Source organism: Lolium rigidum, chromosome 7 (genome assembly GCF_022539505.1).
Source record: "Lolium rigidum isolate FL_2022 chromosome 7, APGP_CSIRO_Lrig_0.1, whole genome shotgun sequence".
NCBI classification, from domain to species: domain Eukaryota; kingdom Viridiplantae; phylum Streptophyta; class Magnoliopsida; order Poales; family Poaceae; genus Lolium; species Lolium rigidum.
In genome coordinates, this window is record NC_061514.1 from 169,492,885 (window position 1) to 169,504,594 (window position 11,710).

The 11,710-nt window shown below is 45.5% G+C and overlaps 1 protein-coding gene across 1 annotated transcript; it reads right to left on the bottom strand.

Moving 5' to 3' along the window:
* Positions 1 to 2,364: 2,364 nt before the first annotated feature.
* Positions 2,365 to 4,460, bottom strand: LOC124677845 (UDP-N-acetylglucosamine transferase subunit ALG13 homolog). The gene is made up of 3 exons (XM_047213796.1): positions 4,246 to 4,460; positions 3,380 to 3,476; positions 2,365 to 2,824 (listed from the first exon to the last, which is right to left on the bottom strand). Exons 1-3 carry the CDS (start codon positions 4,408 to 4,410, stop codon positions 2,568 to 2,570), a joined length of 519 nt encoding a protein of 172 aa, XP_047069752.1. The 5' UTR covers positions 4,411 to 4,460; the 3' UTR covers positions 2,365 to 2,567.
* Between the last annotated feature and the right edge of the window lie 7,250 nt (positions 4,461 to 11,710).

Here is an 11,710-nt window from a genome sequence, read left to right on the forward strand (position 1 = left end):
GTCCAAATAACAACCAAGAAAGATGATGCAAGGATGCAAAGGTTTGAGCTCTCTCCGAACGATACGATCGAGTTACTCACTCGAGAGCCCTCTTGATAGTACGGCAACTAAACTATAAACCAGTCTCCAACTACACTATGAGACCGGTGAGAAAGAAACTCTATCAAGAGCAAACCTTATACTTGCGCATTCCACTTGAGCTCGATGACGACGATCGTGACCTCAACAAGATGGAACGCCTTTCTTGCTTGTGCTTGCTTGACGAAGTCTTGTGGATTTCTCCCCCATAATCCACCATGGGAGAGCTTCTTCTTCGGCGCATCTTCACATAACCATGACCACCATGTGGATTGCTCCCCCATAATCCACCATGGGAGAGCTTCTTCTTCGGCGCATCTTCACATATCCATGATCACCATATGGATGGCAAGACTCAAGCAAAGGATCTCTTCGAGATGGCTCATCTTGAACTTGCACTTCATTTCTCCATGGCAAGCTTCAAGCTTATGAACTCTTCGAGTTGGCTAATCTTGAACTTGCACTTCATTCTTCATTCTTCATCATATTGATGTCTTGAAGTAACTTGAGGGCTCACTTCATCTTCATCTTCAAGACATACTTGACACTTGATATCCTTCATCAATTTCTTCTTATTGCAACCTTGAAGCCAACAAATGGTTCAAGAATTGCCTATGGACAACTCCTACAAATATAACTCAATGCAAACATTAGTCCATAGGGATTGTCATTAATTACCAAAACCACACATGGGGGCTCCATGCACTTTCACCCTCACCATCTCCACCACCACTGTGGCCTGAGAGAGGGGATACCAAGACGAAATCGCCCAGATCCGGTGAGCAGCAAGAGAGCTTTATTGAAGAGGTTGTCGGAGTTCTGCCGCCGCCCGTCTCCGGCTCCGACCACCAGAGCACCACGAGCAGCTGCAGCACCACCGCAGGCAGCAGAGAGCAACTCGAGCTCCACCACCGCCACCTCCCTACGGGCATGACGCCAAGATCCACAAGGGTAAAGCAAAAACTAGGCAAGAACTAAACCTAAATTAGCCCTAGCTACTCCAGCGCTTCACCTCAACCAACTCCGGCCGGATAATCCGGCGGAGCGGCCTTGGATCGGCCCGGTATTAGAGGGGGTACGACTAGGGAACTCTAGCTAGGTGAGAGGAAGAAAGGGGGAGAATGAGCGTTTGTGGTGTTTGATATATTGACTTATTAGTGGGCATTTGATTCTTTAGTTGTCTATCTTTCTTTTCCATTTATAGTTTTGTACAAGCTAGTAAATATTTTGGACCAAGTGTGGATATGGAAGCGAGGAGTCCTCCAGGGGTGTCTGGGAGTGACTAATTATGGTTAACTGGGTCACGCAATATCATCAAATCTCTTATAACTAGCACGATTGCATGAATTAAGCAATAATCATATTGTGCGAAGGCAACTCATGTGTAACTAGGATAATCTCAATTGGAACCTCATTACTAGCATGGATCTTGAAGCAATCAAACGGTCCAGACATTTTGGTCGGTTGCAGCCTCATGTGCACCTAGAAAATTTCAGCTGCAAACCATGTTATAAATCATAGCTATCATGATGCAATTAAAGGGTCTGGTAGTCAACTAAAAATTAATATAATAATTCTCAGTGAATTAGTGTCCATGTCAATTCTCAGTCCCTAATTCCCAGAAACTTTGTGGTTCTTAGCTCTTTCCAACCAATAACCGATGGTGAAATCCAACAGAAATGTAGGTATGAGCGGACAAAAATAGAAATGTCGAAAAATACACAATCTGGTGCGGATCGTAAGAATATCATTGCCTAATAAATAAAACTCACAAGTTCCTTAAAAAAAGATAATGTATCTGATATGTCCAGGCTTGTGATGTAAGCGGTGATCCCGATCTCGGTTAACATATTGAGAATTTTTAGAGAGTACTACTCCAGAGTACATGGAACCTGGTGTATGCTACATTCTTCAAAGTTACAAATACAGAATCAAAGCACAACTCAAGAAACAAACTACAAATTCAGTACCAACAATGATAATAGATCCACATGTCAATTCAGCTTAGCTACTATTCGCACATGATCTTTTTTCTCTTATAACCTATGTTTTCAGTTTAGATCTGATGTTGTTCTAACATGGGAAATACCTGATACGTCGGTATTCTAAACATTCACAGTCTCTAAAAGTGGGTACCAAATATCAGGCGCCCCATAAGCTCCGGTATTAGCAGAGCAGATATGTTCTCATGCACTCATTAGCATTTGCCAATTTCGTTGTGTTGATTAGAAACGAAATATGTTTCGTCCGATGGTTTCACATGGAAGACCTCTAATAATAATGAAAAACTACAAACTCTGCACTTGACTCCGTGGTTACTTAATTTCAGTATTCTAAAATCGCATCTTACAAAATGAAATCCACTACATCTGCACGTCGTTGAGATCTTGGCTCAACGCCCCATCTGTCATTTTCACATATCGCTAGCCAACAACTAATCACTCCATGCTTCACAACTGTGTTCAATGAAGAGGAAACAAGGACTATCATCAACTGACAGGAAAGCCAAGAAATTTGTTGATCAGTGCGACAACCGGCTTCGCTTCTCCTGGCGTGTAAGGTTGGAGCACATTCAGATCCATCGCCTCGATGGTCTCCAGCAGCGTCTGTGGATGGGCACAGAAAAGGTGATTCCTCTCAGCCAGTTCATCTGCTAGCTCGCTCTGGTGATTGTCCATCAGATCTTCATTCACAACAACGATGAGAGGTTTGCCCAGTCGCAGCGTCTCAAATATGCTTCCAGAACCTGTCAGCAATAAGTTAACTGAACAATTGCTTGGAGTGCATTTTCTGAAAGTGGAGGTCGCTAAAATGCAACAGCCGACAGCATATTATTTCCACAATCCTCTTACTCTGAAGTGTAGCAAGTTTCATTCCAAGGGACTACACAACTGTAACAAGTATAAGCCCTGATTCCATGATCACTACTCGAAAATGACTAATGGCAATTCAGTAGGCACCCATTTCCAGCTGCCATAATATTCACAGGAAACATACAGTTCACTACAACGACCACCCAGTAAAGGACATATCTTGAAATGCTAGTCTGTGGCACTTATTCATTCTTGTCACAAAAGCAGTTTGAGGTTGAAACTATATATCCATAAGAGATTTCTACAGGTTTAAGGGTTGCGAAAATATCAGTGCATAAGAGGTTGCTTAGGGCATACAATTTCATCCAGAGAATATTATTAGAACAACCAATATATATATACGCCAAGCATTCACCATAAAAAATTAATCTGCTTCAACTATTTTCTTTTTCTCAACAAAAAATCCATTATTGAGATTTGATCATCACCTGCATGACTGATGACCAAGGATGCTTCTCTTATGTAGTCAGCAATACTTGGTGAAAAAGTGAAATGCTCAACTTGAAGATCTGAATTTCCTGAAGCCTGTATTCCAGAAGAATAAATGAAAATCATGCTTCATACATACAGTTCGCACCAAAATGTCAATCCATAGACCACATATAACCAACATGGGCCTGGAAACACCAACTAGATAAATTTAATTAATTATTAATGTTAATAGCAGTAGAGCACAATCAAGTTGCTCCGAGCACGAAGGTTATCAGTTACTGAAGAGTAAATTTATTTGTTGTCCCAACACAAATGTATGAAAGTATTTAATCTAGAGACCAGTTGTTCTAGTTGAAAAGAATCAGCCTATTGAAGATTCAGGGAAACAAGCACTTCTGTGGAGTTTGCAATGCCATTGTATAGTTACAACAACATTGGCTGTTAGAACCAAGAGCTTTGGTTGTAACATGCCTATGTTATGAATGTTTTAGCTGCCAAACAGTAGAAAAGTTCAGATAATTAGGAGATTAAGCAAAACAGCTAGGACCACCTCTCTTCAGATGCCACAATTTGTCACAGAAACATCTTCATGCAATATCTTTCCACAGGTAATGAACAATCTACTATCTAGATGTCAAATCAGCAGTTATAGGTGTTAGTTCATCAGATACCATGCCCATTTCAGGATTGACAAGCACCATCAAAAACCCATTGCCCTTCAGAGAAGGGATTGCGAAACATCATCAGTGTTTCCCCTCATGGATTGCGATTTTGATAACAAATACTGCATTGACTAAAAGGTGCAGTTTGCTAAACAAAACCACACCAAGAAAATTGGCTGCAATATGGAGAGAAATGTTACCTCTGTTGGCATGTATGTTCCTCGGCCCATTTGAATCACAAGGTGAGTGTAACCTTTCTGCAGCAGTGCTTGTTTGACCTCCTCAGAATCCACCACCTTGACAAGAGCATCGAAACATGTAGTCCCTACTGTGACAAACACCACTCGCTTTTCTCCACCTCCCATTTCTTCTGAAGGCTAAGAGCTCTGTAAATAGAATATATTAGCATTTCCTCACGCTGTGTTTGAATGCATAGAATTTCCGAATTGAAATGAAATGGAATACAAAAGCTAAGACAGAAAGGAAATGGCCACCAATTCTAATTCTATTGTTTGGGTGTGCATGATATTTGCTATTGGAATCAAAGGGTGGGGCACCCAATTCCAATTTCTGCTTGGATGTACAAACCGTGGAATTGGATATTTTGTTGAGTTTAGACAATATGAACTTATGTACAACAATGAAAAACAGTATGCATATAGTAGAATGTTTATATATTACTTTTCACACATAATAGCATTAAAATATTCAAAATAAGGTGGCAACACACGTGACACAAAATAGCAACAACAACAATTACAACATGGATACTAACTGTGCCTCGTAAAAATAGCACAAAATGGAAAATAATTCCAACCCACTATTTTAGGCTCGCTCGTAGACTGTTGAAATAATTTGGTATAGTACAAACAAAAATAGAGTGCAGAAATAAAATGGTAACACTAAGGCAGCAGTGTACACTCAGGGAATTGAGCAGCTCATGAAGGCACCACTACCCCTGATCATCTGAAGATGGTCTCAATGTACAACTCTGGTTCGGCCGTTCCCTTTCTAAGGCATAGAGCCACGGTGGATCCTCTTCTCCTTCATTGGATGCATAGAGCTCGTTCTTTCTTGGAAATTTGGAATGTCTCCAATTCTCCTGCTCGTCATGCCACACTTGTTCGAGGGATGAGTTGTTGTATCCCACAAGCTCCTCCACGAGGTCAGCTGCACCATATGCTTGCACTGGTTCTTTCTATGTATGAACTCCAACTACGTTTTCCAAATTAACTGACATTAAGGGCTAGTCCACAACTGAATGAAGATCAGTGCGATCAAGGTGAGCATGGAGCCGGCGAGATCCTGGGCTCAGGCGAGCTCGACGAGAAAAAACTGGTTGTACAGCGCGACCAGCCCGAGGTTGTAGTCCCCGCCACCCAGTCGGCCGCCGCCGCCGTTCTTGTCCTCCCCGCGATCTGAGGTTAGGACCGGACGGGGAGGGGGGCGGCCAGGGGGACGAGGTACAAGGGCGGGCGGGAGGGCGTGGAGGAGGGTTGCCAGGGAGGAGAGGCGCCATGGAAGGTAGGGTGGGGAGGGAGGCCTTACCTGAGCCGCCGCCGGGGTCCTCTCTGCGCGTGTGGTCGCTGGCCTCGGAAGGTCTCGCGAGCGAGGAGGTCGGCGGGCGGAGGGCGAGGTCGGGGAGGAGGGCAGAGGGCGCCGGCGATCTACTCGTCAAGGGACCGTCGCTCGCCAGTTGGCCTGGTCGCGCGCTTGGGGAGAAATAGCCAGCCCTGGCGAGAATGTGCAGAGGAGAGCAGGCGAGCCGTACGAGCAGAGGAGATTGAGGGCTCCTTTGATTTAAAGGATAGAAAAAGCATAGCAATAGAAAAGTTATAGAAATATTACGATTTTCAAATTCTAGTAGCCTGGCGAGAAGCGAGAGAAGCGCTCCCGCCCAACGCGACGGCGGCTGCCTGAACGGCAGCGGCGTGCAGGTAAGGCTAAGGTAGGTTTTCTCGGCGGTCATGGTGAGCCCCTTCTCCGCGGGCTCGGGCAGCAGGCGTGCTAGCGGCGGCGGAGGCCAGCGCTGGCAGCCAGTTAGTCCGGGATCTGCGGCGTCGGGAAGCTGCAGCCTTCACCCGGTGGTCTCTGGGTTGGGGCTGTCGCCGGCGTCCGTCTCCTCTCGCTCGGTGTCCCCAGGGCAGCAGAGGCAGGGCGAGGGGGATGTGGCGGCGGTGGCGATGGCGGATCTGGCGGCCGGCGCCGAGGGCGGTCAGATCTGGCAGGAGGTTGGGCCTTCGCTGAAGACGCTCTGGCGGCGGCGCAAGGCCGCGCAACGGGAGGCTAAGAGGCGTGCTACCGCAGCGGCGGCTGCGGGGCGCTCGGTTTCGCCGGACTGGCAAGGTCGCTGCTTTAAGTGCGGCCGCCCGGGACACAAGAAGTGGGAGTGCACGTTTGACATGCTCTGCTTGCGCTGCAGCCAAGCGGGGCACCCGGCGGCGGAATGCAAGAGGCCTAGAAGCCCGAGTCATGAGGAGGAGGAGCTCCGGCGTGAGGCGCTAGCTAAGCTGGCGCGGCGAACAAGTTTGGGCAGGGAGGAAGCTGACCTCAGGCAGGAGGCGCTAGCAAGGCTGGCGCCTTGCGAGCCTGAGGTGAACCTTCTGTCCACACCTCCGGGGCTGGGGCGGCGTGACATCCGCTCCCTTGCTGAGTGCTCCACGGCGGGTGATCTGGGGGAGGACGATTCTGCGCAGTTGTGTGTGGTACGTCGCTCGCCGGTGATTCAAGAACTGGAGAGGCGCCTCCGCTTCGCCATGGTTGCGTCTGTTGGTGGGGGAAGGCCCGTGGTGTCCTGCGCGTTTGTCCTTGAGGCTCTGGTGACTCAATTGGGGATCCCAAGGAACGGATTCTCCGTTCATTCGTTCCGGCCGGAGGATTTTCTGATTGTGTTTGCGACGGCGGAGTTTCGAGACCGAGCGGCGGCGAGGTCGGCGGTGCTGCATCGAAGCGTACAACTGATACTCAGGAAGTGGACGAGGCAGGCTCAGGCGGTGCTGGAGACTTGGCGGTCCAAGGTGCACCTGGTGATTGAGGGTATTCCACCCCATGCTTGGGACAAGGAGGTGGTGCAGGAGCTCCTGGGAACTTCTTGCGCCATTGATGAAGTGGCGTCGGAAACGGCGTCTCGTGCGAACCTGTCTGCGTTCAAGGTTGCTGCCTGGACGGCGGACCTGGAAGGGATACCGCCAGCCAGGGTGTTGGCGATACCGGAGCCTTGGGAGTCCGGGGATGATACGCCTTCCCCGGCGAGAGAAAACTCAGGTGACTCTAGGTGCTCGACGCCAGTGTCTAGGATTACGAACAAGAAGTTGCTCCGGTACAAGGTTCTCATTCACATTGATAGTGTGGAGGAAGATGAAGAGAGGGAGGATTTTGAGCTACGAGATGAGACCGCTGTCGCCGATCGCCGACCAAAACCTTCCGAGCCCGTCGGGTGGCCGGGGTGGCTCCCGGGGTGATGGTGGTCGTGTGCACCGGAGGCTTCCTTGGACGCCCGGAGTGCCGTACCGGCGCGGCGGAGGCCATTACCGATACGTCTCCGACGTATCGATAATTTCTTATGTTCCATGCCACATTATTGATGATATCTACATGTTTTATGCATACTTTATGTCATTATTATGCGTTTTCCGGAACTAACCTATTGACGAGATGCCGAAGTGCCGCTCCTCGTTTTCTCGCTGTTTTTGGTTCCGAAATCGTAGTAAGGAAATATTCTCGGAATCGGACGAAATCAACGCCCGTGGTCCTATTTTTCCACGAAGCTTCCAGAAGTCCGAAGGGGAAACGAAGTGGGGCCACGAGGTGGGGACACAGTAGGGCGGCGCGGCCCAAGCCCTGGCCGCGCCGGCCTAGTGTGTGGCCCCACCAGGACCCCTCCGAGGCTGCCCTTCCGCCTACTTAAGGTCTCCGTCGCGAAAACCCTATAACGTTCGACGAAACCAGAGAAAACCTTCCAGAGCCGCCGCCATCGCGAAGCCAAGATCTGGGGGACAGGAGTCTCTGTTCCGGGACGGGGAAGTGCCCCCGGAAGGCTTCTCCATCAACACCACCACCATCTTCATCAACGCTGCTGTCTCCCATGAGGAGGGAGTAGTTCTCCATCGAGGCCCGGGGCTGTACCGGTAGCTATGTGGTTCATCTCTCTCCTATGTGCTTCAATACAATAATCTCATGAGCTGCCTTACATGATTGAGATTCATATGATGATGCTTGTAATCTAGATGTCATTATGCTAGTCAAGTGGGTTTTACTTATGTGATCTCCGGAGACTCCTTGTCCCACGTGTGTAAAGGTGACAGTGTGTGCACCGTGTGGGTCTCTTAGGCTATATTTCACAGTAATACTTATTCGTTGTTATGAATGGCATAGTGAAGTGCTTATTTATATCTCTTTATGATTGCAATGTGTTTTGTATCACAATTTATCCGTGTGCTACTCTAGTGATGTTATTAAAGTAGTTTATTCCTCCCGCACGGTGTAATGGTGACAAGTGTGTGCATCGTGTAGTACTTGGCGTAAGCTATGATTGTGATCTATTGTAGATTATGAAGTTAACTATTGCTATGATAGTATTGATGTGATCTATTCCTCCTTTCGTAGTGTGAAGGTGACAGTGTGCATGCTATGTTAGTACTTGGTTTGGTTATGTTGATCTCGTTATGCACTCTAAGGTTATTTAAATATGAACATTGAATATTGTGGAGCTTGTTAACTCCGGCATTGAGGGTTCGTGTAATCCTACACAGCTTAGTGGTGTTCATCATCCAACAAGAGGGTGTAGAGTCTAGCATCTATTTATTTATTCTCGTTATGTGATCAATGTTGAGAGTGTCCACTAGTGAAAGTATGATCCCTAGTCCTTATTCCTAAATATCGCTATCGCCGTTTGTTTACCGTTTTACCGCATCTTTACTTCCCGCAATATTACTACCATCATCCGCACGCCAACAAGCACTTTTCTCGGCACCGTTACTACCGCTCATATTCATTCATACCACTTGTATTTCACTATCTCTTCGCCGAACTAGTGCACCTATTAGGTGTGTTGGGGACACAAGAGACTTCTTGCTTTGTGGTTGCAGTGGTTGCATGAGAGGGATATCTTTGACCTCTTCCTCCCCGAGTTCGATAAACCTTGGGTGATCCACTTAAGGGAAACTTGCCGCTGTTCTACAAACCTCTCGCTCTTGGAGGCCCAACACCGTCTACAAGAATAGAAGCACCCGTAGACATCAAGCTATTTTCTCGGCACCGTTGCCGGGGAGGAAAGGTAAAAGGCTCTCATACTCCGGTCCCGTGTAACTAAGTATTTTTCTCGTTGCCGTTGTGTGTGTGCTCGAAGCTATTTCCTTTAGATCCCGCAATTGCATCTTTTTGTTTCTTGTTTACACTAGTTTGGCATAATGGACAACAATGAGCTTCTTATTCTATTTCCTGATTTAAGACATGGATGGTTTGATGCGAAAATTAAAAAACCTATGGAACATATTAGTATGAACGCTTTGAACACCATTGTTGCTAATGATATGGAAAATTCTAAGCTTGGGGAAGCTGGTTTTCATGATCTTTTTAGTCCCCCATGCATTGAAGAGAAAATTTTCTTTGATGATACTTTGCCTCCCATATATGATGATTATAATGATAGTGGTCTTTTGGTGCCGCCTACTATGGAGGAATTTTTTTATTATGATTATACTATGCCTCCTACACTTGATGAGAATAATAATAATGATAGCTACTTTGTTGAATTTGCTCCCACTACAACTAATAAAATTGATTATGCTTATGTGGAGAGTAATGATACTTTTATGCATGTGGATAAGAATGCTTTATGTGATAGTTACATTGTTGAATTTGTTCATGATGCCACTGAAAGTTATTATGAGAGAGGAAAATATGGTTGTAGAAGTTTTCATGTTACTAAAACACCTCTCTATATGCTGAAATTTTTGAAGTTACACTTGTTTTATCTTTTTATGCTTGTTGCATCATGCTTCATGAATTTGTTTATTTACAAGATTCCTATGCATAGGAAGCATGTTAGACTTAAATTTGTTTTGAATTTGCTTCTTGATGCTCTCTTTTGCTTCAACTACTATTTCTTGCGAGTGCATCATTAAAACTGCAGAGCCCATCTTAATGGCTATAAAGAAAGAACTTCTTGGGAGATAACCCATGTGTTTATTTTGTTACGAATATTTTTATTTTGTATTTGTGTCTTGGAAGTTGTTACTACTGTAGAAACCTCTCCTTATCTTAATTTTATTGCATTGTTGTGCCAAGTAAAGTCTTTGATAGTAAGGTTCATACTAGATTTGGATTATCGCGTAGAAACAGATTTCTTGCTGTCACGAATTTCGACCTGCCTCTCTCGTAGGTAGCTCAGAAAAATCTGCCAATTTACGTGAGTGATCCTCGGATATGTACGCAACTTTCATTCAATTTGAGCATTTTCATTTGAGCAAGTCTGGTGCCTCAATAAAATTCGTCTTTACGGACTCGTTCTGTTTTGACAGATTCTCGCCTTTTATTCGCATTGCCTCTTTTGTTATGTGGGATGGATTCCTTTGTTCCATTGACTTCCAAGTAGCTTTGGGCAATGTCCAGAAGTGTTAAAAATGATTGTGTCACCTCTGAACATGTGAATTTTTATTATGCACTAACCCTCTAATGAGTTTGTTTCGAGTTTGGTGTGGAGGAAGTTTTCAAGGATCAAGAGAGGGAGATGATACAATATGATCAAGGAGAGTGAAAGCTCTAAGCTTGGGGATGCCCCGGTGGTTCAACCCTGCATATTTTAAGAAGACTCAAGCGTCTAAGCTTGGGGATGCCCAAGGCATCCCCTTCTTCATCGACAACATTATCAGGTTCCTCCCCTGAAACTATATTTTTATTCCATCACATCTTATGTACTTTACTTGGAGCGTCTATGTGCTTTTATTTTTTTGTTTTTGTTTGAATAAATGCTTGTGTGAGAGAGAGACACGCTCCGCTGGTTCGTATGAACACATGTGTTCTTAGCTTTTAATGTTCATGGCGAAGGTTGAAACCGCTTCGTTCATTGTTATATGGTTGGAAACGGAAAATGCTACATGTAGTAATTGGTAAAATGTCTTGGATAATGTGATACTTGGCAATTGTTGCGCTCATGTTTAAGCTCTTGCATCATATACTTTGCACCTATTAATGAAGAAATACATAGAGCTTGCTAAAATTTGGTTTGCATAATTGATCTCTCTAAAGTCTAGATAATTTCTAGTATTGAGTTTGAACAACAAGGAAGACGGTGTAGAGTCTTATAATGTTTACAATATGTCTTTTATGTGAGTTTTGCTGCACCGGTTCATCCTTGTGTTTGTTTCAAATAAACCTTGCTAGCCTAAACCTTGTATCGAGAGGGAATACTTCTCATGCATCCAAAATCCTTGAGCCAACTGTAGGATAACGTTGCATAGAAAACAAAAAATTTCCTACCGCGAACACGCAATCCAAGCCAAGATGCAATCTAGAAGACGGTAGCAACGAGGGGGTATCGAGTCTCACCCTTGAAGAGATTCCAAAGCCTACAAGATGAGGCTCTTGTTGCTGCGGTAGACGTTCACTTGCCTCTTGCAAAAGCGCGTAGAAGATCTTGATCACGATCGGTTCCGGCGCCACGAA